Raw genomic sequence first — 26,103 nt, 5'->3', positions numbered from 1 at the left:
CCTAAAATCCTGCGAGGCAAACTGCATTGATTTTCAGAACCTCGAACTTACACAAGGTAAACATGACATGGCTAGTCCGCCTCAGCAAGCTGGCGAGAAAAGTAATCCCCTACGCACAGAGTACTTGGGAAAGCACACAGGGCGCAGCCATCTTAGATGTCAGTTATCCGTACAAACATTAAAAAGTCTTTCAGCGGAGGAAAAAGAGCAAACACAAAGACCAAAGGACAAATACTCTGGGAACGCTTCAGACTGGATATGGAGGCCAAGAGGAAGATTTTTTGAGGATAAAATGAGAAGCTCTCACGGTACAGGGAGAGTGATAATGCCATCCAGGGAAGTGAAAAACAAGGACTGGGAGAAACTAAGCTTCCCTTTGGAGAGGTGGCGGGGAGACACACCGTCCAGCAAGGTGAGGAGAGCAGTCCCAAGCCCATGTCCAGGTGGCAAGTTACTCACACGTGGTAGCGGGCTCCCATCTGGAGACAGTGCCAAGGGCAGGGCTTTCTGAGAACCAAGGGCCAGAATTTCTGGGAGGAATAAATAAGACAACTCCAGGAAGAAATAAAAATTGTACAAGAAATGACAATCATAGTACACTACATGGCTGAACTATAAACGGTGTTTACATAGTCGTCATAATGTAAACACCAAATCCAACCGAAATTAACATATAACTCCTGGAAGGTGAGGAAAAATAAATCCCTACATGTAGAGAACTGTATTTGCAGGAAAAGTTGTTCTGAAGTTTCCTTTATGATAAATGTATGGATAAAGCCCCCAAGTTAAAAATCCACTGTTAGTATACCCATGTTAAACTATCAAAATCTTTTAAAAAGTAACTCTTAAGCTTAAGAGAACTGCGAAATAAAACAGCCATGGGGGTGCCTGACTGGGTCAGTCAGAAGAGCGTGTGACTCCTGATCTCTGGGTTGTGTGTTCAATCCCCATGTTGGGTGTACAGATTATGCAAATAAATTAATTGCAACTGAGAACCCTATGGTTTACTCAAAAACACTGAGGGGTACCTGGGTGGCTCAGTTGGGTCCGGTCATGATCACAGGTGGGATCAAGCCCTGCATCAGACTCCTTGCTCAGCAGAGGGCCTGCTTCTAACTCTCCCTCTGCCTGCTTATGCTCTCTGTCAAATTAAGAAATAAAATCTTTAAAACAAAACAAACAAACAAAAAAACCCCCACTGAAATGATATGTCCTTAGGAAGACTAACACAAGAAAATTCATAGCACCTGTATTTAAAATAGCCCCAAACTCGGGTGTCTGTCAATATAGGAGAATGAGGGTAGAATAATAGTTATAAATACCCACAATGTGATTAAGAAAAAGATAACCAGGGGCCCCTGGGTGGCTCAGTGGGTTAAAGCCTCTGTCTTTGGCTCGGGTCCTGGTCCCAGGGTCCTGGGATCAAGCCCCATAACCAGCTCTCTGCTCAGCAGGGAGCCTGCTTCCTTTCTCTCTCTCTGCCTGCCTCTCTGCCTACTTGTGATCTCTCTCTCTCTGTTAAATTAAGTAAATAAATAAAATCTTTTAAAAAAGAAAAAGAAAAAGATAACCAACTTAAAATTGGGAGAGGGGGGAATGGAAGTAAACAAGCAACTTATAAAATTAAAGAAAAAGTGAAATAAGATATTTAGTTAAAGGTTTATTTATTTCAGGGACACCTGGGTGGCTTAGTCCATTGAGCATCCGCCTTCAGCTTGGGTCATGATCCCAGGGTCCTGGGATTGAGTCCCGCACGATTGAGCCTGCTTCTACCTCTCCCTCTGCCTGTTGCTGCCCATGCTTGTGCGTCCTCTCTCTGTCAAATAAATAAATAAAATCTTTTAAAAAACAAGATTTATTTATTTAAGAGGGGGGAGGGCCAGAGGGAGAGGGAGAGAGTGTCTCAAGCAGATCCCTCACTGAGCATGGGGCCTGACAGAGAGTTCAATCTCCCAACCCTGAGATCATGACCTGACCGAAACCAAGAGTTGGACATCCGACCAACTGTGCCACCCAGGTGCACATGAGATAAGATTTCTATTCACCCCTAAGATGGGCAAAGATTAAAATATTGATGAGATAGTGAAGAAATAGGCTTTCTGAAAGACCTGGTCTTTTTTGCCCCATGTGTGAAGTGAAGGTAATATTTAGGTTCATCATCAATTAACTTTTGATGTGGGTCACAAAGGCAAAAGAAAAAAATTTAATTTCCTTAAATCTTACATCCATTGACAAGTCCTTGAGGCAGGCAGAGTGACCTTCCTCTAGGAACTCAACTGCCTCAATGTTAATACGTTGGTAAGGGCAAAAGGCAATCTTAGCTCAACATTATCCCGACCTCCAGGACCCTGTAAGTCTCCTTTCACTTATAAAAACTTCTTTGGAAACTTCCTTTATCTCTACCCTCCAAGATGTGTATTAGCAATCATTTGCCAAGCATATGGCCTTCTGATGTACAACTGAAGGGCCTCACTGAAGCAGGAGAATGAAGTTCTTGTCTCACAGGGTCGAAGAATGAATCTCACAAAGGAGAGTGAGTAAAGTGATGAGTTTTATTAAGCATAGGGAAAGCTCTCAAGAGTGAGAGGGGTCCTGATTTGCCAATGTGGGCCTCCACCAACAATTTTTCTTTAGAATTGACCAGGAGCTTATGGTCTTATCATTCTTGTAATGCCTTGGTTTGAGTAAGAACTGGTGATAACATCTTTAATGGCTTACTTCTTCTTTGGCGTCTAGTTATTCTTTGTTGGTCACAATGTGACTATCATTAAAAAATGTCACCTAACCACCACCACCAAGCCTAGCAAGAAGACTTTTCCTTAAATTAAATTAGTTTACTCTGTGCCTACTGCCTTTGTCATACTACACTGGCTTCTCGAAACCCTATACCGTTCTCTACAAGCACTCCGTAAGGTTGCTCCAATGGTTTCCACTCCTTGAAGGACAACTCCCTTTCTTGTACGGACATGTCCACCTAGTTCAAGATGGCCACGCCCGCCGTAAAGCTTCGTTGCTTGGCACGCACCGCCCGCAAAGCGGAGGCGACGGGCCGTTGGGCTTAGCGCGCCTTCAGCATCCGTAGAAATGGGAGCATGCGCACCGCCCTTTGTGTCGCTCACAACTGACGTAAGCGGACTAGTACTGTTCTCTCGGGCAGAAAAACGAGTTGTACGACCGGTCTTCCAGTATGGCGGCTCCCTTATAAATTGGCCATCTGGGCGCCGCCATAATCTGTTTCTCAGGGTCTTTGTCTAAAAGACCGGAAGCGGAGCGGAATCTTTGTCTGGGGAAGGACGCCCCCCGGGGTGGTGGTTTGGCCGACTGTAGACTGGGATGCCGCAGATGTTAAACTTAACTTTGTGAGGTGCAACAATAGCTGAAGTGTTGGGCCGTGGCTCTTTCCACCCAACTGGTGTACGAAGGCTCTATTAAGAGGTCTCAGTTTCGCCTCTGGCAGCGGAATGAGGTTGAGCGAGGTTTGTGGAGATTTGGAGTTAACGGTAGGGGAGGCTTGGGTTGTCCGTGCGAGAAGCAAGCGGTTATGGGATGGGAGATGCATTCTGTGATTGAGGTAGCGGGGCTGTCGGAAATGGGGTAGGGCTGGGGATGGCCAGGGATTGGAGTGGCCTGGAGAAAGATATTAGGGCTTGGGATATTGCTTTATAGGGGAGTTCAGTGACTGGGACGGTCTTGGACGCTGAAGGCGCGCAAATGAGTTAGTGGCATTACCGAGACAGTGGGTCAGTGATTTGGATGCGCTTGGGAGAGGTCAGTGATAGGGGCATCCTTTAGATAAGGTCACTGATTGAGGACGAATGACGAGAGGTCAATGTTTGGGGTGTTCATGAAGGAACTCAGGAATGTGGGTGTCTTTGAAGGTGTGTCAGTGCCTGGAAAGGAATTATGGGGAAGATTAGTCCTTAGGACGGCCTTGAGGGGCATGTCAACAATTTGAGCATTCTTGGAGGTCAGTGACTGAAGAATCCTTGGAACATGTCACTTATCAGGACGTCCTTGGGAAGGTTTACTAATGCCAGTGTCCATGGTGAGAATATTCATGGTGTTGGGCGGCTGGGGTTCAGTGATTGAGACATCTTTGGTACATAGTTTAGTGTGTGGGTTTTTTTTTTTTTTTAAAGATTTTATTATTTTATTTATTTGACAGAGAGAGAGATCACAAGTAGGCAGAGGCAGGCAGAGAGAGAGGAGGAAGCAGGCTCCCCGCGGAGCAGAGAGCCCGATGCGGGGCTCGATCCCAGGACTCTGGGATCATGACCTGAGCCGAAGGCAGCGGCTTAATCCACTGAGCCACCCAGGCGCCCCTGGGGTTTTTTTTTTTTTAAGATTTTTATTTTATATTTATTTATTCGAGAGAGATTTGAGCACAATTAGAGAGATCACAGAGAGGTAGAAGCAGTTTTTTCGGTTGAGAGCCCAGCTTGGTGCTTGATTCCAGGACCCAGAGATCATGACCGCAGCCAAAAACAGGCACTTAACCCACTGAGCCACCCAGGCGCCCCTAGTTGCCTGCTTTTGATGTCCTTTGCTTAAGTTGGTGTTTGGGATATACTTGGAGTGAAGGATCAGTGATTGATCTTTGGGGGTGGTCAGTGAATGGGGTGGCTTCTAGGGAGTTCAGTGCTTGGGACAGCTTCCTTTCTTGTCTTTGAGGGTCTCCAATAATAGGTTATTTTATTTTCTATTTTCTGGCAGATATAAAAGCTAATTTTAAAAAACTTTTCCTTTCTTTACTGAACTCTTATTTCTAATGAATTACTAATTGATTCTTGTAGGTTTTCCAGGTAAGCAGTTAGAACACCTGCAGGTAAGTTTAACTCAAAGAACATGGACTTTGGATTTGGGCAGACCTACGGTTTTTATTCATATTCTGCCACTTTACCATGTGAACTTGAGCAAGTTTCTCAACCTGAGACTCTTTTCCCATCTGTTAAACAAAAACAAAAAATAAACTGTGCAAACTGCTTATACACTTAAGTATCACACAGTAGATACCCAAGACAGGTTAGCAAGCAGTATCCCAGTATTTATACCTGTTTCTCTGGATTTTTTAGGCTTTTAAGAATTTCTCACTGGACATTTCCCCCCCCCCCCCCATTTCTTTGTAATGGTCTTTCTCTAAGTGCAGATTTAGTTTTGAGTACAGTTTTGGTAAAATTACATAATTTAATGATGATAGCTTTGTTTCTTCATTATAAAATTATGTTTATTGAAAAATAAGTCATCAGGTAATACATATTACTTTTTTCCTTAAACTATCATATTAACCTACCACCTAAGGAAAACATAATTTTAGATATATATATGCATTTATTATATGCATTTTTGTGTATCTAAAATACACATACACATACAAATAAGGACTCAAACAACTCAGAAAAATCTGTTAGACTCACACAGTTTCTGTAATCTCCAGGTCCTGGCTTCCTGGGATAAAATAGTTCTATGAGGAAAAAAGTGAAGGTACGAAGATCAGCACTGCATCCTTATCCAGAGATCTTGAACCAGAACTTCAGAATAGAGCCCAGAATCAAGAACAGAGCAGATATTAGACTTTCTGATCGTATATAAGGACTCCAGAAAATGTCCAAGTCTCAAGTGAGTTTATTTATATTTATTTTCCACTAGGCCTTCACGTGGGTTTGAGAAGGCTTAATAATAAACATATTAAAAGAATATGGGTTATTCAATATTTATGAGGACTACTTTATACCAGATACAGCATGGAGAGATAGATGTCAGAATTAGGGGAAAAAATTGACAAAGGATCAACTTCACAGCCAAATTGCAATGAGAATATGAATATGTAAATTGTATGTTTATACAAATTATTTTAAGTAGAACATAGATTATAACCCAAAGGTTCTTTTTTTTTTTTTTTTTAAGATTTTATTTATTTGACAGAGAGATCACAGATAGGCAGAGAGGCAGGCAGAGAGGGAGGGAGAAGCAGGCTCCCTGCTGAGCAGAGAGCCCGATGTGGGGCTTGATCCCAGGACCCTGAGACCATGACCTGAGCCGAAGGCAGAGGCTTAACCCACAAGGTTCTAAATAGTTCATAAAATTGAGCAACAAACTTGTGTTTACTGTTCCACATCCCACTTACCTATTGCTGCCCATCAGGTCACCCTGAAACTGGTGGTATGCATTTATTTTAATTTTTTTAAAGATTTTATTAATTTTTTTTTTAAGATTTTATTTATTTATTTGACAGAGAGAGATCACAAGTAGGCAGAGAGGCAGGCAGAGAGAGTGAGAGGGAAGCAGGCTCCCTGCCGAGCAGAGAGCCCGATGCGGGACTCGATCCCAGGACCCTGAGATCATGACCTGAGCCGAAGGCAGCGGCTTAAACCACTGAGCCACCGAGGCGCCCCAGATTTTATTAATTTTTTTGACAGACACAGTGAGAGAGAACACAAGCAGGGGGAGTGGGAGAGGGCGAACAGGCTTCTTGCTGACTAGGGAGCCCTATGTGGGGCTCGATCCCAGGACCCTGGGATCACGACCCGAGCAGAAGGCAGACACTTAACAACTGAGCCGCCCAGGTACCCCTGCATTTATTTTTTGTCATTCTCATGGAGATTCAGTAGGTCAGGAAGTAAGACAGGGTCCCTTGGTGGTGTCTTACATGTTCGTGGGTTCCCAAGACCACCCTCAGGTTCAATGATTTGGAAGAAGAACTCAAGAGTACTCAGAAACATTGTTATACTCACAATTACAGTTTATTAAGCAAAAGCCAAAAGGCACATAAGGCCCAATCCAGGAGATACCAGGCAGAAACTTTCACTTGTTCCTTCTGGGTGGAGTCATTGTGAACAGTGTTGGATTTTCCCAGCAGTGACTTGTAACAACACATTTTGAGTATTGCTAATCAGGGAAGCTCACGCAAGTCTTTGTTTATAGGGTTTTTATTTGGGTTGGAGACACAGGCAACACTGACTATATGAATGGCTGACTTAAGTCACCAGCCCTTTCAGAAGTAAAGCTGCCATGGTGCGCCCTAAGTCTCCCACCATAAGCCACACTACAGTATGAATTATCTGGTGTAGCCCAAGGCTCTCAGGTAAAGCTAGTTCTAGGGCTTAGAGGTTAGTTCTATGAACAGGTAAGCACCAAACCTTTCTTTGGCACGTGCAGGGTGTGGACAATGCAGATTGCTGTGTTAATCTTTTCTTGCACAGTTTTTTCTCCTCACCCTGAGGTCTGAAACCTCAGCTGGGAAGACTCAAAGGTTGGGTTCATCTGAAGGCTTCTTTCTTCCTATTTCTGTTTTCCAAGATGACATGACTCAAAAACTAGACAGCTGAGGCCCCTGACGAGTATTTATGCATGGCTTCCCTTTGTGGCTTGGGCTTCTCAGCATGATGCTAGATTCTAAGAGAACCAGACTGAAATTACAGACCTTTTCTGCCTTAGCTTCAGACATTATTCTACCGCATCATTTTTGTTACAAGCAAGTCCCTAAGACATACTAGATTCAAGGGGAGGGGAACAGGCTTTACCTCTTGATGGGAGAGTGGCAAGATCACATTGCAGAAGGTTTTGGAATGGGACATACTATTGTGGTCATCCTTGGGAAATATAATCATCTCCCACCTGGCCATCAATAAAAAACCGTTGGCGATTTGCCTTAAGGAGAAAGCTCCTCAGAAAAATAGATTGTTCCTGTCATATAAGTAGGAAGAAATGTTTCTGGTAGGTTATTAGTGAGACTGTTCAATGCTCAGTTCCTTCTATAGCAAACCACCAATAAAGTGGTATGTTCCCTCTGGTTATTTCTCGGCCATCCTCAGAAAAGCCCATGGTGTTATATCAAAGCCAAACTCAGTGATCAGAGTGCTTCAGGATTTCAAAACAGTGTAGCTCAAGTCCATAGGCTTCTGGTGCTCTGACTTTATCCGGGGATAACACCCGGATTATCAAGAAAAATGGATGGATTCTAAGACCATCATTTGTTCGTCCACCAACAGCCCTCAAAATTTGTTTTTTTTCTTTAAATCAGTGGTTTTCCATTCGGGATGATTTTTATCTGCCCAGGGGACATTCGACAGTGTCCCTAAAAAAAATATTTTTTATTATCATAACTGCTAACAGTATCTAGTAAATAGAGGCCAGGGATGCTGCTAAACATCCCACAACACACAGTACAGGCCTCCACTGAAAAGTTATCCAGCCCAAATTATCAGTAGGGTTGAGGTTGAGAAACCCCAATTTATATTAATTAGTGAACATTTCCAAGTTACATCTATTAGCAACGTCTTAGAATATTTCCTTCATAATCTCAGTTCATAATCCATTTCTTCTATTTTAAAAAAATTCCCCCCCAAATTAAAAAATTTTAAATTCCAATTGCATTAGTAAAGCTTAAAGTATTCTGTGTCAAAATTTCAAGTAGTACAGAAGTTTCTAGAGCTAAGCACTTAAGTTCCCCATTAATCCTTTTTCACCATTCTCAGGATAACCTATACAAAAACTTAGGTGTAGCCTTTTGACTTCCTCTGTCAGCATTTACATATGTGTCTATGAATTTGTATATATTTGAGTTGTGGATCCTTGGGCCACCCTCAGTTTCAATGATTCTCTAAAAGAACTCAAAAAAAGCTTTTACAGTTACAGATGATTATACTGAAAAGATACATATTAAAATCAACAAAGGCAAAAGACACAGAGTAGAGTCAGGAGAGATCAGACACCAGTTTCTAGTTGTCCTCACCCCGCAGAGTGGCTCGAATAGCATTTCATTCTCCCAGAGATGGTGTGTAACAAGGTAGCAACACAGGTGGGAAGTGTTGCCATCCAGGGAAGTTCACGCGCACCTTGGTGTCCAGGGCTTTATTGGGAGTCAGACAACACAGGCATTCAGCATACATGACTGACCTCAGCCATTCAGTCTCCAAGATTCAAACTGGAAGAGCACGCAAGGCCTCGGGAATGTGAAACACCTGTAGCAGGCTGGATATTACAGTGCTTCAGAGGTTATCTCCAGGACCAAGTCAAGGGCCGGTTCTCCTGAAGACAGGCCTGTCCTTGGAGTGTGCAGAGCTTGGGCAACCCAGGCCTGCTGAGTAAACCCTATACCACACAGAACCTAATACTCACGGTCATAATTAAGGTTATAGTTTATGTACTTTTCTGTAACTTACTAAGTACACTTAACCCAGTACCTTGGAAGTCTATCCCTATCAACATTTAAGTAACAAAAATAATAAGTGAAAAAATTTTTGAGTGCTTATTAGTGCACTCTACCTGCTCTAAATTCAGTCATGATTTCACAACTTAGGAAGAAATGTATTTGCAGTGTTTTAAATGCTCATGGCTTTCATTGTGCTGTCATTCATGTTACTTCTTTCTTGAATTCCATTCCCCTCTCTCCTTCCCTCTCTGAAGTTCAGCTGTTGTGATTTTTCTCCTCCCCACTGGTGCTCACATGGTATATGTTTGTTTCCTGCCCTATGTTAATGTATTGTACTCTCATGTACTTACATTCTTCTCTCTGCAAGCTAGTATGCTCCTTCAAGGTAGGAGAGAATCTTATATAAAAAGGAGTATCTAGTCCAGTGTCTGACTATAGGTGCATTCACACAGATTGTAGATGGTTCCTAGATAGAGAAATTTGAGGATGTTCTGTTTCTCTTTTGTGAAAGAGTGAACATGTACAACAATGATTAGAAGCACAAAGGATGGGGCGCCTGGGTGGCTCAGTGGGTTAAAGCCTCTGCCTTCGGCTCAGGTCATGATCCCAGAGTCCTGGGATCAAACCCCACATCAGGCTCTGGGAGCCTGCTTCCTCCTCTCTCTCTGCCTGCCTCTCTGCCTAGTTGTGATTTCTCTCTATTAAATAAATAAAATATTTTAAAAAAAAGAAGCACAAAGGATGTTTTAAATTAAAAAATTAGTTTTTCCTACAAAGTATAATGCAACACTAGTTATACAGAAAGCAGTCAAATGACTGACCACAGGAAAAATTATTATATTTCAAGTATTAACCAATGATAATCCCTTTAGAAATGAATAGGAATGTTCTGTTTCAGGGATCACTGTCCTTCAAGGATTTGGCTGTGGTTTTCACGTGGGAGGAGTGGCAACTACTGGACCCTGTTCAGAAAAACCTGTATCAAGATGTGATGTTGGAAAATTATAGCAACCTAGTATCAGTGGGTAAGCAGAGCTTTCCCAGGGTAATGTAGGCAATCAATTGCCTTTCCTTTCTCAGTGATGAAATGTGTGCAGCCTTTTAATTACCTTACTTTTTTGAACTTGAGTTTCATACATCATAGATTTTAGTGCCTTTTGGCCTCCAACAGAGTGCTTTTCTTTCACTCCTAAAGTTAAAGGTCTTTATTTGGTTAAGATCCAAATTGTTCAGGCCCTTCAATATAACCTTGCCCATTTTTTCAGAGGTATTGTTGTCTAAGTATTTGGGTCCATGGATCCGCTATAATTTTCCTTCAGTAGGGTATCAAGTTACCAAAGCAGATGCATTCTACCAGTTGGAACGTGGAACGCCATGGATAACAGAAGAAGAAATCCAGAGTAAGATTCATCCAGGTGAGTGAAAAACCAACCCTGTGGCATAAATAGAAGTAAATTCCTGTTTGGTCAGAAACAGGGAGGCATCTACTGTTTGGAGAAATCTTGACATTTTTAAGCTCTGAGTGTGACAGCATGGGGGACATAAGTTCCCACATTAATACTGTTTCCACTTTTTTTTTCAATAGTAGGCTCCATGCCCAGGGTAGAACCCAACACAGGGCTTCCATTCACAACCCTGAGATCAAGACCTTGGCTGAGATCAAGAGTCGGACACTTAACCGACTGAGCCACCCAGGCTCTGCTTGACTCCACTTTTTAATCTCTCCATATTAGGATTCTTTTGCTTTGTCTTTAAAAGAACATATTTCTGGAGGTGTGTAGCTGGCTCATTTGGTAGATTGTGTTTAGGGCTGTGAGTTCAAGCCCCATGTTGGGCTTGGAGCCTACTTAAAAAAAAATTTTGGGGGGGCACCTGAGGGGCTCAGTGGGTTGCGGCTCAGGTCATGGGATCAAGCCCCGCATCGGGCTCTCTGCTCGGTGGGAAGCCTGCTTCCCCCTCTCTCTCTGCCTGCTTGTGATCTCTGTCTGTCAAATAAATAAAATTAAAAAAAAAATTTTTTTTTTCAAAAAAATAAAAGAATACTTTTCTTTTTTATGTATTTGGATCTGATCCCACTCTAGTTCATCTTGGAACTTGTTCTTCTAATCTTTCTCCCTGGCATCCTCAGTTTATCTGCCTTCTTCTATCCATCCCCCTAATGCATGGTTATAGATCTCTTTTCTAATATACTCAGCATTCATAAATTGTCCCTTGTCTACACATTCTATAGTTTCTTCCATTTTTTTCCTCCTTCCACTTAGAAATGTCTCAGACTTTGACTGTATCCCCAGCCTCATTTCCTCTTCAGCCTTTCCTATGGAATTCCATTCTTTCTATTTCTTGGTCATTGGGGCTCATTGATCTCCTTTATAGAAGACACCTGGCAAGTTGATTGTCATACAGACGGGCACCAAGAAAATCAAGGCAACCTTAGAACTATGGAGAGTCACCACAAAAATAATGCATTTAGAAAAATACTGTCTCTGAGCCTAAACTTTGATGTCCCTTTAGCACAAAGATCCCGTACATTTGACATACTTGGGAAACATTTGAAACCTAATGTAGAGTACATTATTCAGAATAAAAGCTATGCAAGAAATGAAGTTGAATTTAATGGATATGATGGCTATAATGAAATATTTCTTTATGCTAAGCACGAGGAAATTCATACTGGAGAAAAATACAATGAATATAATAAGCACTTAAGGGTTTTCAGCCATAAGCCACAGCTTATTAAACACTGGAAAACTCAAACAGGAAAGAAACAGTGTAACTGCTGTGACTGCGGGAAAGCCTTTTCCCAGAAGTCAGACCTCATTAAGCATCAGCGAACACACACCGGAGAGAAACCCTATGGTTGCAGCAGGTGTGAGAAAGCCTTCAGTCGGAAATCCCATCTCATTTTACACCAGAGAACCCATACAGGAGAGAAACCTTATGGATGCAATAAATGTGGGAAAGCTTTTACTGATAAGTCTTGCCTTAATAAACATCAGAGAACTCACACAGGAGACAAACGGTTTGAATGTCGTGTATGTCAGAAAAGCTTCAGCGATAAGTCACAACTCACTTCACATCAAGGAACTCATATAGGAGAGAAGCCCTACAGATGTGGTGAGTGTGAGAAAAGCTTCGGCAACAAGTCACAGCTCATTATTCATCAGAGATCTCACACGGGAGAGAAACCCTATGGCTGTGATGAATGTGGGAAAACATTCCCCCTTAAATTTAGCCTCATTTTACATCAAAAAACTCACACAGGGGAAAAACCTTATGGTTGCAATGAATGTGGAAAAGCCTTCATCCAGAGATCTGAGCTCATTAGGCATCAGAGAACTCACACAAGAGAGAAACCTTATTGCAGCGAATGTGGAAAAGGCTTTAGCGTAAAGTCACTCCTCAATACTCACCAGAGAACTCATACGGGAGAAAAACCCTATGGATGCAGTGAATGTGGAAAAACGTTCTCCATCAAGTTTAGCCTCATCCTGCACCAAAGAACACATACGGGTGAGAAACCTTATGAATGCAGTCAGTGTCAGAAAGCTTTCACCCAAAAGTCACACCTCACTATTCATCAGAGGTCTCACACCGGAGAGAAGCCTTATGAATGCAGTGAATGCCACAAAGCCTTCAGCCGGAAATCCTATCTCCTTATTCATCAGAGAATTCACTCGGGAGAGAAACCTTATGAATGCCTCCAGTGTGGGAAAACTTTCTCTCACAAGTTTAGCCTTATTATTCATCAGAGAATCCATACAGGAGAGAAACCCTATGGCTGCAGTGAATGTGGGAAAACATTTCCTATCAAGTTTAGCCTCGTTTTGCATCAGAAGACGCATACAGGAGAGAAACCCCACGAATGCAGTGAATGTCAGAAATCTTTTGCCCAGAAGTCACATCTTACTATACATCAGAGAATTCACACAGGAGAGAAACCTTATTGATGTAGTGAGTGTTGGAAAACTTTCTCCCACAAGTTCAGCCTCATTTTATATCAGAAAACTCACAGGGGAGAGAAATCATGAATGAAGGAAATATCCAGAAGTTGTCATTGAAAGTGAATAAATGATTATACCATAGTTTACATAGGAGTGAAACCGTAAGACTGCGGATGGGGACACACTCCCTCCCCCCCACCCCAGATTCACACCTCATTTTTGCTTATAAGGGAATGGTACTGGGGGGAGCGTGGGTGGCTCAGTCATTAAGTGTCTGCCTTTGGCTCAGGTCATGATCCCAGGGTCCTGGGATTGAGCCCCATATCAGGCAACCTGCTTAGTAGGAGGCCATGCTTCCCCCCTCCCACTTCCCCTGCTTGCATTCCCTCTCTCACTGCCTTTCTGTCAAATAAATTTAAAAAGAGAGAGAGAAAGAATGGTACTGGGTAGAATTCCAAACAGGAGAAAATACCTTCCTCCATACATGTCAACTGAATGTAGCCAGAGGGAATGAATAGGAGAGAACATCTGTGTGTGTCTGTATCGACTGTGAGGATGTTGGCATGAAATCCAACTATACTGGTATCAGAGACTTGACACTGAGGAAAAAATTCTATACTTGAATAAATCTGAGGTATCATCTTTTATGGTTATCATTTTATGAGGGATGTCATTTCCTGTAGTTGTGACATAGTAATCAGCATTATGAAAAAATTTAAGTATGTAAATATATTTGCAGAAAACAAAGCAAATATATCAGAACTATGTGATATTATGTGTTTTACATCTATTTTTATTATTAAAATGATTGTTCATAATTGGGAATTGCATGTGTTAGCATAGCAATTGTGACTCCCTAGTACACATACTTCAGTGTACCCAAAACTTGCCAATAGAATAATCTGCATTGAATCTTTATATCATTACAGTAACTGAACTACAAGGTTCATTATTTTAGCAAGAAATCTTAATAAAATACTGAATATCTCCTCCCCTGTCACCCATTTCCTGGTATTCGGAAATGGGCCTAGAAGATTTTGAACGTTCCTTGAGTAAAATGTTTTTCATCAATTCCAAGGTAGAATTTTCTTTCCCCACAGAATTAACAGTAAGTTAGAATGCAACACACAGTTGATGACTTGACAGGTTTAAGTGGAGAACTCAGTACATAAAGTAATGGTGCAGCACACTCAAAGGTATCTTGGGTTGGATGAAATACAGTAGAACTACCTGTAATAAAGAATTTTGTTTCTTTTAAATCGATCAGATACTTAGGGTTTGAAGAGAAAGAGTATTCACAAGTTTTATACCCTTTTGAATTCTTAACAGTTTGCGAGATTAGCTTTGGTCCTGGTACTGCTTGATTGGACAATGTAACTTGTCCCAATAGTCAAATAAAGTAGGCTTCTATTTCCCCTATACTGTACAAGGTATGCTTCCCTCTCAAAGAGCTTAGGTGAAACTTTAGAGCTGTTTTTATGAATCCCTCTCTAGAATGTGGCTGGAAAGTCTCAGAAATTATTTATCTTAAACAGGAATTAAACTCTAAGATACAATGAGCTTGGTTTTATTTTTGCAAAAGTGGGTTTCCTTTTCAAGCACATTGGTTTACATTAACATGGGGAAATTGCAACTATAGCATGCACCCAGTTTAAGGTGGTTCAATGTATTCATTGTAACATGAGACTCTGGTAAAGACAAAAGCTACAATATAGCCTGAGAAACAATAAACACAGGTAAACATTAAGGTGTTCTGCATCATGCAGGCACAAATTCCAGGGACCTTTTTTAGTCACAGAACACCATCTGTCTCCAAATCATAAGCCACCAACATATATGTGTAAAGTATCTCAGTTTCAGAGAAATCAATGCACGAGATTACTCAGGGGTTTTTTATACTTACTAGTCACATAGCCAAAACCAGGCTTTGTAATGAGGGGCAAATCATCCATCTCCATGTTTTCAATAAGCAATGTAGATTAGCTGGTACAGCCCCACATTAAGCAGTACAGTATAGCATGAGAGGGGAAAAACAAAATAAAACAAGAAGGGCTAAGATTATTCCCAGGGACACTGAGAGACTTCCTATCCCAAACCTAGGAACCAATAGTCTTACACATGGGAGAGTTTTGAAAGTCTTGGGGGTTTGAGGGGTGATAATGAAATGTCACCTACAGTATGATGAAATGGTTAGCAAAATGAATACTACTATTCTACTGTCTGCATTTTCAAAGGATTTGTTCAAGAATGACTGGAAACTCTCCATTGTCCTCAATGTAAAGCTCAGGAAGGTGACGAGAACACTGCTCTTTTGAAGACAAAGATTCTTACATATGAGCAGTAAAAGCATATTTTTGAATGAGGAATTTTCACTGACCTTGTCCCTCATGAGCTCCCACCCCAAACCATTTTCCAACAAGAAAGTCACTGTACCTGTAGGGGTTAAGTACTTCCCCCTCACTTCCCTTGCCATGTTCAAAACATTAAAGGGGATCTCCTTGGGGCACCTGACTGGTTCAGTCAGTGGAGCACGCAACTTGATCTTGGGGTTATAAATTTGAGTCCCATGCTGGGTGTGGAGATTACTTAAATATACAATTAAAAAAAAAAAAAAGGCATCTCCATAGAGGAAGAACCTCTCCACTTCAAAGGCAGGAAACGGGGGGTATAGCTCAGTGGTAGAGCATTTGACTGCAAAGGCAGGAAACGTGACTCATCTTTCCTCATCCTTGCCCACTGTCAGCCAAACCTTATTTGCAAGGAAGTAACTGCTATCCTGTAACAAGGGTTAGTAAAGCCTACTCTCTTCAGGTTAAATTTTAATTCTAAACCCAAACTTTCATTAATATATTAAATGTATCGGGGTGCCTGGGTGGCTCAGTGGGTTAAAGCCTCTGCCTTCGGCTCAGGTCATGATCCCAGGGTCCTAGGATCCAGCCCCGAATTGGGCTCTCTGCTCCGCGGAGAGCCTGCTTCCTCCTCTCTGCCTGCCTCTCTGCCTACTTGTGATCTCTGTCTGTCAAATAAATAAATAAATTCTTTAAAAAAAATATTAAAAGTATCTACATGATCCTGTGAAATTGAAGTTTATACTAACTCTTACTTGACAAACTCACTGGTAATCTGTTATTTGATGTAAGATTTCACTATGATGTAAGATGGTAGCTCGTGATCATGTTGCTGACCCCATCATTTCTCTCCTTACTTACTCTCCATGGCTTGCCTGGGGTGCAAGGGAAGAACAACAATGAGAAAAGACTACTGTGGAATCTTTATCTCTTTTTGCCTTGTGTGGAGTTGGTGCAAAAACGTCAAGACCATGTTAAAAAGAATCAAGTTTTCCATGATTTCTTCTCACTACATGGTACAGGCCCCTTTAAGTTCACTTCCCCATCCTATCATAACAGGTAACAACCCTAAAACTGGCAGTCAGTCTTCAGGAGATCTGGCATACTGAAGAAATACCTGTACAGGGCTTATCTGGTGGTGGTCTTGTGGACCCTTATTGAGTGGGTTCAGGTGCTCTTGGTATTTTGACTTCAAGACTTGTCCTACAATGAGCATCAGATTATATAAACCCAAGGATTACTGGTTTACTTTAAAAACCAGTAATCACAAAAATAATCTTGATGAGACGAAGCCATGTCATGATGCTGGATAGTGGGTACACAGGAATTAAGAATTTTTTAAAAAGATTTATTTATTCATTTTAGAGAGGGGGGAGGGGCAGAGGGAAAGAATCTTCAAGTAGACTTCCTGCTGAGCTTGGAGCCCAATGCAGAGCTTGATCTCAACCTACAAAATAATATGGTCATTTCTTTTTTTTTTTTTAAGATTTTATTTATTTATTTGTCAGAGAGAGAAAGGGAGAGAGAGCGAACAAGCACTGGCAGACAGAGTGGCAGGCAGAGGCAGAGGGAGAAGCAGGCTTCCTGCTGAGCAAGGAGCCTGTTGTGGGACTCCATCCCAGGATGCTGGGATCATGACCTGAGCCGAAGGCAGCAGCTTAACCAACTGAGCCACCCAGGCATCCCAATATAGTTATTTCTGTGCATATTTGTCTGTTTCCAAATCTCCCTTTCCTTGTAAAGATACCAGTCATTGGCCCAGCCTAATCTGGTATGACCTCATCTTAACTTGATTATATCTACAAAGGCTATTTCCAAAAAAGGTCACATTCACAGTTATGGGGGTTAGCAAAATTCATATCCCTAGGAAAAAAATTCAATCCATAACACAGAGTAAGAAAAAGAAATAGATGAATGATGATGCTAAGAGTTTTTGGCACAAGTGGAAATGTCATTCACTGTGACGGAACATAATGTGGAGATTTGGGCTGGAAAGTGAGGAGTTCTATAACGGAGATTCTAAGTTAGATGTGCTTGTTAGTGTCCAAGCAGAGCTCTCTGCTACAGTTTAATGTACCTGGAAAGTTCAGGGAGAGATTAGGTGTGGAGATAGAAATCTGGACCAGATGAGATCTTCTGGGGAATAGATCCAGATAAAGAAAACAAGAGCTTTGGACAATTAGGGATCAACAGATGAGTGTGTAACAAACTTGGTGGGGAGAAAGCACGTGATGAACAAGTGTTTCATTAAAGACAAAGCCATGGGGCACCTGGGTGGCTCAGTGGGTTAAAGCCTCTGCCTTCGGCTCAGGTCATGATCCCAGAGTCCTGGGATTGAGCCCCACATCAGATTCTCTGCTCAGCAGGGAGCCTTCTTCCCCCCTCACCCCTGCCTGCCTCTCTGCCTACTTGTGATCTCTGTCACATAAATAAAATCTTAAAAAAAAAAGACAAAGCCATAAACATTGTCTTGAGAGTTGCTGATACATCAAGTAAGATAAGAACTCAGGGGTAAGGATGTCATTTTTTGTTCTTCCCAAACAATAGATATTCTTTCACTTTTCTTTCCATGAGATGGTCTATGCTACACAAAAATAGAATATTACCTTCTTTCTCTGAATTCCCATTATACTTTGTGTGCTAGTTGCTCCTAAAGATACTCTTTATGATGTGGAGATAACTGGAGTCCCACTCTTGAGTCAAGGGCCTGTTTTTTCATTCCCCCTTGTGCAAGAAAATACAGCTTGGTCATCCATTTATTTCTTCATCAAACAACTGTAGAGCGAGGTTGGGGAGAGACCACACTTTTCCATCTTTATCTGCCAAGCTATTTCTTAAATGCCAGGTTTCTATTGAAGGGATTTTCAATATAATCTTACCAACGTTGCTTCCTTGGAAAGTCTGGTTTTATCAGAATTGGTTGAGGGCCTGGACATGTCTTTATGCAAAGCTCCCCAAGAGTGCTATTGTGACCCTAGCTGATGAACCAATGTCCTAACATACAGTAAAAGAGATTGAAGTTAGTGGGAAACACAGAAATGTTTTTCTACAGCCATTCTTCAAAACACATCCAGATTTCTTTGAATTTTCATTTCCTTTGCTTCCTCAAACCAGGGTTACATTTGCAACTGCCTACTTTATTCTTTTTATTGCATGTTTATTCTGTTTCTCTTTTCACCCCTAGAATATGACTTCAGTGAAAATAAAGAGTATTTTTATGTTTCTCTAACACTAGCACCATGCCTGGTGTACAGTAGTAGCCAGTTAAGAAGGATGTACTGAATGAGTGAATTGTGTCTGTCACCATTTGGAATCCAGGTATCCCTTCAGCCTCTGTGATCTGATGCTGCTAGTGACTTCCTTGTATTTTACTGTCTCCAGCGCCCTACTAATAAAGCAGACACATCTTGATTCATTGTGAATTCACCCTGTTTTACAGATAGCTGTCATCTTTTGATTTTATATTATTGTTTTCAAACATTTCCAACAGATAAGGAATTAGTGTTTAACAAGTACAATGTTTTTCGATTGGGGAAAATGAAAATGTTCTAGAGATGAATAGTGATGGCTGCACCACTGCAACACTGCACCAGTGTGAATGTACTTAATGACACAGAACTGTACACTTGAAAATGGTTAAAATGGTAAATTTTATCTTACATGTATTTAACTACAAATCTTTTTTTAACTATTTCTATTTATTTATTTAGAGAGGGAGAGAGAGGAGAGGTGGGTAAGGGAGAGAATCTTAAGCAGGCTCCATGTCCAGAGCGGATCCCAACATGGAGCTCAGTCTCAGTCTCACAACTCTGAGATCATGACCTGAGCCAAAATCAAGAGTTGGATGCTTAACCAACTGAGCCACCAAGGCATCCCCCAAATTTTTTGAAGAGATAAGGAATATACAGATATAGATACAGATATACTTGGCATTTCTTTTAGGTTGATATCATAGGTTTTCCACTGAAGAGCCAGCTATCCCACAATATTTTTTAAGATTTATTTTAGAGAGCACACAAGAGAGCAAGAGTGGGGGAGCAGGGACAGAAGGAGAGACAGTCTTTTTCTTTTTCAAAAGATTTATTTATTTTAGAGAGAAAGCATGTGTGCACGGGGGGAGGGGAGGAGAGGGACAGAGACACTGACTCTCCACTCAGTGCACAGCCCGATGAAGGGCTTGATCTCACAACCCTGAGATCATGACATGAGCCAAAATCAACAGACTCTTAACCAGCTGAGCCACCCAGGCACCCCAGGGAGAGAGGGTCTTAAACAAACTCCACACTCAGCATGGAGCCCAACATGGGGCTTAATCTCACAGCCCTGCGATCACTACCTGGGCTGAAACTGAGAGCTTGACGCTTAACCAACTGTGCCACCCAGGTGCCCCCCCCCAACATATTTTTGGAGCAGTTTTATTCCATATCATGGTCACAGAAGGATTCACTGTTCTCTTCCTTCCTAGAAATTCAGAAAGCTGGTGATCATCTGCCTCAGCACTTACAAAGCCCAAAAGTGACAAAGAGGATAGAACAGTGGTATGAATGGAACATATGTGGAAATATTGTTTATCATAGCAAAAGTCTTTTCCTTTCAGGCCAAGCCATGATGGGTTTCATTTACATGGAAAAACTCTGAAGCCACACTTAGATTTAATCAAGCAAAGTAGAAGCTGTTCTTATACCAGAGCCTGCTGGGTATAGTGGAGATGGGAGATCCTTTGTCTGTGCTAATCACAAGCAAACTCATACTGAAATTAAAGTCCACGAAAGGAGAAGACCCATCAGCACTAAGTCACAATTCATTAAACATCATCAAACACATAAAATAGAGAAAGCCCATGAATGTACTGAATGTGGGAAAGTCTTCCTCAAGAAGTCTCAGCTCAGAGAACATAAGAAAATTCATACAGAAAAGAAACCCCACATGTGTTGTGTATGTGGGAGAACCTTTTCCAAGAAGTTCAAGCTCACTGAACATCAGCGAACTCACAAAACCCTATGAGCGCTGTGAGTGTGGGAAAACCTTCCTCTGGAAATTTCAGCTTACTGAACATCAGAAGACTCATACAGGAAATAAACCACATGGATGCAGTGTATGTGGGAAGGCATTCTCCAGAAAGTTCAAGCTAACTGAACATCAGAGAACTCATACAGGAGAGAAAACTTATGAATGTACTGAATGTGGCAAAGCCTTCTGCAGGAAGGCAGAGCTCATTATACATCAGATAAATGAAAGAGGAGAAAGGCCCCATCAGTGCAATGAGTGTGGAAAAAGTTTCTCCAGAAAATCACAACTCATTCTACCTCAGAAAACCCACAAAGGAGAGAAATCTTATATATGCAGTGAATGTGGAAAAGGCACAATCTCCTTATACATCAGCAAACTCACACTGGAGAGAAACCCTATGGATGCACTGAATGTGGTGAGGCCTTCATCCAGAAGGCATGTCTCATAGCACATCAGCGATTTCATACAGGAAAGACTCCTTTTGTATGTACTGAATGTGAAAAATCTTGTTCGCTGAAGTCAGGACTCGGTAAACATCAGAGAATTCACACGGGAGAGAAACCCTTTAAATGCAGTGACTGTGGCAAAGCCTTCACTACAAAGACAATGCACACTGTCCATCCAAGAATTCACACAGGAGAGAGACCCTATGCATGCAATGAGTGTGGGAGAACTTTCTCCCGCATGTCATGCCTTGTTAAACATCAGAGGATACACACAAGAGAGAAATATGTAAATTCAGTGAAGTTTAAATATTCTTCCACAGAGGGCCACAGCTTATTAAATACTAGTGAATTCATGCAGGAGAAAAGCCCTGTTAATACAGTGACTGTGCAGATGCCTTCTATGATCCCTCAGACCTCATCAAACATCAGTTGGATCCTCACAGATAGGAATGCAGTCATAGTGGGACAACCAGTTGTCAGATATGCACCCTCAGGAAATAATGGAGAGTCTGGGGGCACCTGGGTGGCTCAGTGGGTTAAAGCCTCTGACTTCAGCTCAGGTCATGATCCCAGGGTCCTGGGATCGAGCCCCACATCGGGCTTTCTGCTCAACAGGGAGCCTGCTTCCTCCTCTCTCTCTCTGCCTGCCTCTCTGCCTACTTGTGATCTCTATCTGTCAAATAAATAAAATCTTAAAAAAGAAAATAATGGAGAGTCTGTACAGGAAAGAAGTCATGAATGCAGTGAAGGTGGTCGTGCCTTCAGTGGTCAATTACATCTTATTTTATGTCCCAAAAGACACACAGGAAAAAACTGGAACATTCTGTTGCATTTCTTTGGCTCTAGGCTTAAGTATTATTTCAGGCAACTGAAGTCCTTCAAAAATGAAATGAATATATTAAACTCATGAATAAAACTTAATGTCCTTGAATGAATTTAAATTGAATTTAAGGGGCACCTGGGTGGCTCAGTGGGTTAAGCCACTGCCTTCAGCTCAGGTCATGATCTCAGGGTCCTGGGATCAAGTCCCACATCAGGCTCTCTGCTCAGCAGGGAGCCTGCTTCCCATCTCTCTCTCTCTGCTACTTGTGATCTCTCCCTGTCAAACAAATAAATAAATAAAATCTTTTAAAAAAATAAACTGAATTTAAAAATAGGACTAAGCATTATACAATATCATAAAAGTGATTTTTTTAAATATTCTAGACTTGAAAAGGTAGAAAAAGCATGCTTGCAAATTGAACTAAAAGCCCAAGGACAATTAGTAATTTAAACCAATACAATAAATAACAAAATACATTCCAATAAGCTCTTGGTAATATTTTTTTAAAACATGAAAAAGGTAAGCAATTTGAATACAAATTAAGATGACTACTACCATCCTAGTTCTCCTCCTTCCTGGATTATTAAAATTATTACTCTCAGAATGCTGGGGATCTGAAGTTCTAAACTCATAGATAACTATCCAGTTGCAGTCTTCCCTTAGAGGTAGTACTCTGTATAGCCCTACCTTTTGTCTCACTGATGGAACCACCCAGACATTCTTCCCGGCATGTATTCTCATTTTCTCCCAAGTCCTGAGTCCTACCACATGAAGAGAAAAATAGGTCTTCTGTGTCCTACCACATGAAGAGAAAAATAGGTATTCACAGAATCCCTGGCCTGGCTCCAAGAAGCCAGACTTTGAACTGGACGTGGAGTAGGCTGAATCCAGTGCTGTACTGGGATATAGAGGCCTGCTGAAAAACTGCAATCTCAAAAAGGGCATTAGATTAGGTGTTAGGGAGGGTGCCTGGATGGCTCAGTTGGTTAAGCAACTACCTTTGACTCAGGTCATGATCCCAGAGTACCGGGATGGAGTCCCTCATTGGGCTCCCAGCTCCGCAGGGAGTCTGCTTCTCCCTTTGACCTTCTCCTCTCTCATGCTCTCTCTCTCAAATAAATAAAATCTTAAAAAAATATATATATTAGGTGTCGGGGGAAACTAAAGTAGAGGCCTCTCAGTAGGTGAGGTATTTTAATGGCAGACAGGTGATTTTTTTTTTAAGATTTTATTTATTTATTTGACAGAGATCACAAGTAGGCAGAGAGGCAGAGAGAGAGGAGGAAACAGTCTCCCTGTTGAGCAGAGAGCCCGATGCAGGGCTCAATCCCAGGACCCTGAGATCACCACCTGAGAGGAAGGCAGAGGCTTAACCCACTGAGCCACCCAGGCGCCCCCAGGTGATTTTTTTTTTTTAAATCAATGACAGAAGTACTGCTAGAATCACTTGGAGAGAACATCTTAATTGTTTTAAAGATTTTGATATGGAATATAAAGACTTTGGGTCATGTATAAACATTACTGTATCAATTTCAAAATAAAGCATATTACAGTATCAACTCTACATGTTTATGCTCAAGTATAAGGTCTTGAATGTAAGTTATATACAGTAAAAGTTAGACTCAACTTCCTGAGGGTAGGGAACTTGTTAACCGCTATATACGAGATGTCTAGAAGAATACGGAATACAGAGTAGGCACTTGATAAATATTAATTGAATCTCATTCAATAAGCTGTCTGGTCTTAACTAAGATTTAAAGCAGGGCCAGGAAAAAATTAACTAACTCAATAATTAAACAGGGCCAGAGAGAACCAAACTGTTTGCAAGTAACCTCTATGTATCCCAAAACAAGCTTTAAGAATACTGAAGGGCAAAAATATCCAAATCTCCCTGGCTCTCCTCACTCCCACATGATAAAGTTGACAGTGTTTGTCATCCAACCAAAACTTATCGGGCAGGAAAAGATGATCAGTGTTGAGAGAAACCAATGAGAAGTGACTAAAACTGGCATATATGCTAGACTGAGCAAACAAGGACATTTTAACTGTACAAATAGTTATAGCTGTATTTGATCATATCAAAAACATAGAGGAATGATTAATATGTTATTAAGAATGTACTGGGTGTATAAGATATGTTTTACTTCATATTTTATAAGCCCTCCCAGAATATTGTTGTTTATTCACTATCTTGATCAGAGAGTGGAGAGCAGTTAGCAGTTTCACTAGGCATTCCTCACAATGATACTTCTTACCCCCCTGGCCAAGAACTCAAGGTTTTTCTCTTTTGTTTAAGTTCGGGTTCTCTAAGAATTTTTTCTCTTTTTAATAAAAGCTTCTGTTCTCTTTGTAGTTGAATTTGTACTCGTTTCTTTTGCCTTGTCATAAAATTCACTGGCCTTTCCTTTTGCATACACAAGTAAGTTAAAATATGGTTCCTAGGTTTTAGACTCCTCACCCACCCCAACCTATTTTTCATTTTGGATTGTTTCTATTGCTGTGTCTTTTAAAGTTCACTGATTTTTTTTCTTATACAACATCTAATCTGCTATTAATCCCATCAAAGTATGTTTTATCTCAGAAGTTGTAGTTTTTTTCTCTAGAAACTTGGATTGGGCCTATCTTTTTATAGCTTTCATATCTCTAATATGGCTTAATTTTTTAAAAGTTTTTAAAGTAATTGTTAGGGTCCGTGATCAAAGGAACGAGACCGACACAAAGCGAAAATCAAGCAAAGCTTTATTTCGTGCCATGCATCAGAAATTAAACTGACCGGTAGATGCCCAAGCCCCGTGCATTAGAAACCAAACTAACCAGTAGGTTCCCGAGCCCGTGCATTAGAAACCAAACTGACAGGTAGGTGCCGGAGCCTTGCTGCGGGCCACTGCCTCCCTGCCCTGGGGTCCCTCCTGGAGGCTCCCTGCCCTGCCCTCACTGTACCACTGTACCACAGGCCGCTCCCCGCGATGTCAAAGCCGCTCCCAGCGAGGCCGCTGCAAATGCTGCTTCTGTCAAAGCCGCTCGCAGTGCTGCTGGTGAAGCTGCTCCCGCTCCCCGCCGCGCCGCTGCAGATGCCGCTCCTGTCAAAGCCGCTCGCTGCGGCACTGCTGGTGCCACTGGTGCTGCTCTCGCTGCCAACCGTGCTGCTGCAGATGCTGCTCCTGTCAAAGCCGCTTGCGGCGGCCACGCGGCCCTGCTGGTGCTGCTGACTCCTCCTGCCATATCCCCCTGCAGCCTCACAGACCAGCTTTTATAGAGGTGGTTGAGCCCGGCCCACACACAGGTGGCCAATGGGATTGCAATACACAGAGAAAACTGCACAGTCATGCTAGGTCTGCCACACACAGAAAAAAAAAAAAAACTGCTAGGTAACATAGATGTGGCCAACTGAATTTCAATTTGCCCTAGTAGATATATGTGCTCCCCACTGATTGGAGGATGTCTTCACCCGGCCTGACCTGCCCTTGTATCTAGGCTTTGCAAGTAAGATCCTCTGGGAGGGGTGGGGTCAATCTAAGTTCACTGCATAAACACAAAATGACTCCCTCTGGCCAACCAGGCCCTTACAGTACTATCTACATTCAAGGTGGAGCTTGAACTCACAACCCCAACTTAGCCAGGCAGGTGCCCCAACATGGTTTACTTTTAACCTAATATTTAACGTGAGTTTCTAGTGGTGCCTGCATGGCTGTCGGTTAAGCATCTGCTTTCTGCTCAAGTCCTGATCCTAGGGTCCTGGGACTAAGGCCCGCATTGGGCTCCTTGCTCAGTGGGGAGCCTACTTTTCCCCCTCCCTCTTCCTCTGTCTGCTGCTCCCACTACTTGTGCTGTCAAATAAAATCTTTTTAATAGTTTCTCGTAGGCAGCATGTAGTTGGACCTATTTTATCTTTTTACTGGGGTATTTAGATCATTCATAATTAATGTGGTGTTATTTATCTCCCTTTTTGTCATTTTCTACCTTCTTTTGGAGTAATTGGGGTTTTTTTTTTGTTTTTTTTGTTTTTTTTAAGATTTATTTATTTCGGGGGCGGGGGAAGAGTGAGACAAACTCCCCACTAAGTGGGGAGCCCAACACAGGGCTTGATCCCAGGATCCTGAAAACATGACTTGAGCTGAAATCGAGAGTCAGACGCTCAACTGACTGAACCACCCAGGTGCCCCTGGAGCAACTATGTTTTATGATTATCTCCATTGTTGGCTTTTTAGGCATAACTTTATTATAAGTGGTTCCTTTAGAGTTTATAGAGCACATCATTCATTTATCCGTGTATCTTCAAATTATTATACCTTCTCATGTATAGTACCTGAATCTTATATACCAATTTCCTATAGCCAAATCAGCTTCTTTGAAGAAATTACCTTCTGGATGCTCCTAGGATATA

At 41.7% G+C, this 26,103-nt stretch overlaps 2 protein-coding genes across 2 annotated transcripts; both read left to right on the top strand.

The window, feature by feature from the left end:
• Positions 1-3,278: 3,278 nt before the first annotated feature.
• Positions 3,279-13,184, top strand: LOC123931294 (zinc finger protein 84-like). Its single transcript, XM_045988242.1, has 6 exons — positions 3,279-3,476; positions 4,794-4,825; positions 5,435-5,616; positions 10,050-10,176; positions 10,471-10,566; positions 11,525-13,184. The coding sequence occupies exons 3-6, from the start codon at positions 5,602-5,604 to the stop codon at positions 13,096-13,098; spliced, it is 1,812 nt and encodes a 603-aa protein (XP_045844198.1). The 5' UTR covers positions 3,279-3,476; positions 4,794-4,825; positions 5,435-5,601; the 3' UTR covers positions 13,099-13,184.
• Positions 13,185-14,113: 929 nt separating this feature from the next.
• LOC123930559 (zinc finger protein 649-like) lies at positions 14,114-25,933 on the top strand. Its single transcript, XM_045986776.1, is given in 8 exon segments — positions 14,114-14,144; positions 19,906-19,984; positions 20,062-20,122; positions 20,124-20,418; positions 20,495-20,800; positions 20,803-21,356; positions 24,673-24,918; positions 25,928-25,933. Coding segments are annotated over 8 exon segments (1,578 nt in total).
• The last annotated feature ends 170 nt before the right edge of the window (positions 25,934-26,103 follow it).

This window comes from Meles meles, chromosome 19, assembly GCF_922984935.1.
Source record: "Meles meles chromosome 19, mMelMel3.1 paternal haplotype, whole genome shotgun sequence".
NCBI lineage: Eukaryota > Metazoa > Chordata > Mammalia > Carnivora > Mustelidae > Meles > Meles meles.
Note: the sequence above shows the minus strand (reverse complement) of the source record. Positions and strands in the feature narration are given on the sequence as shown.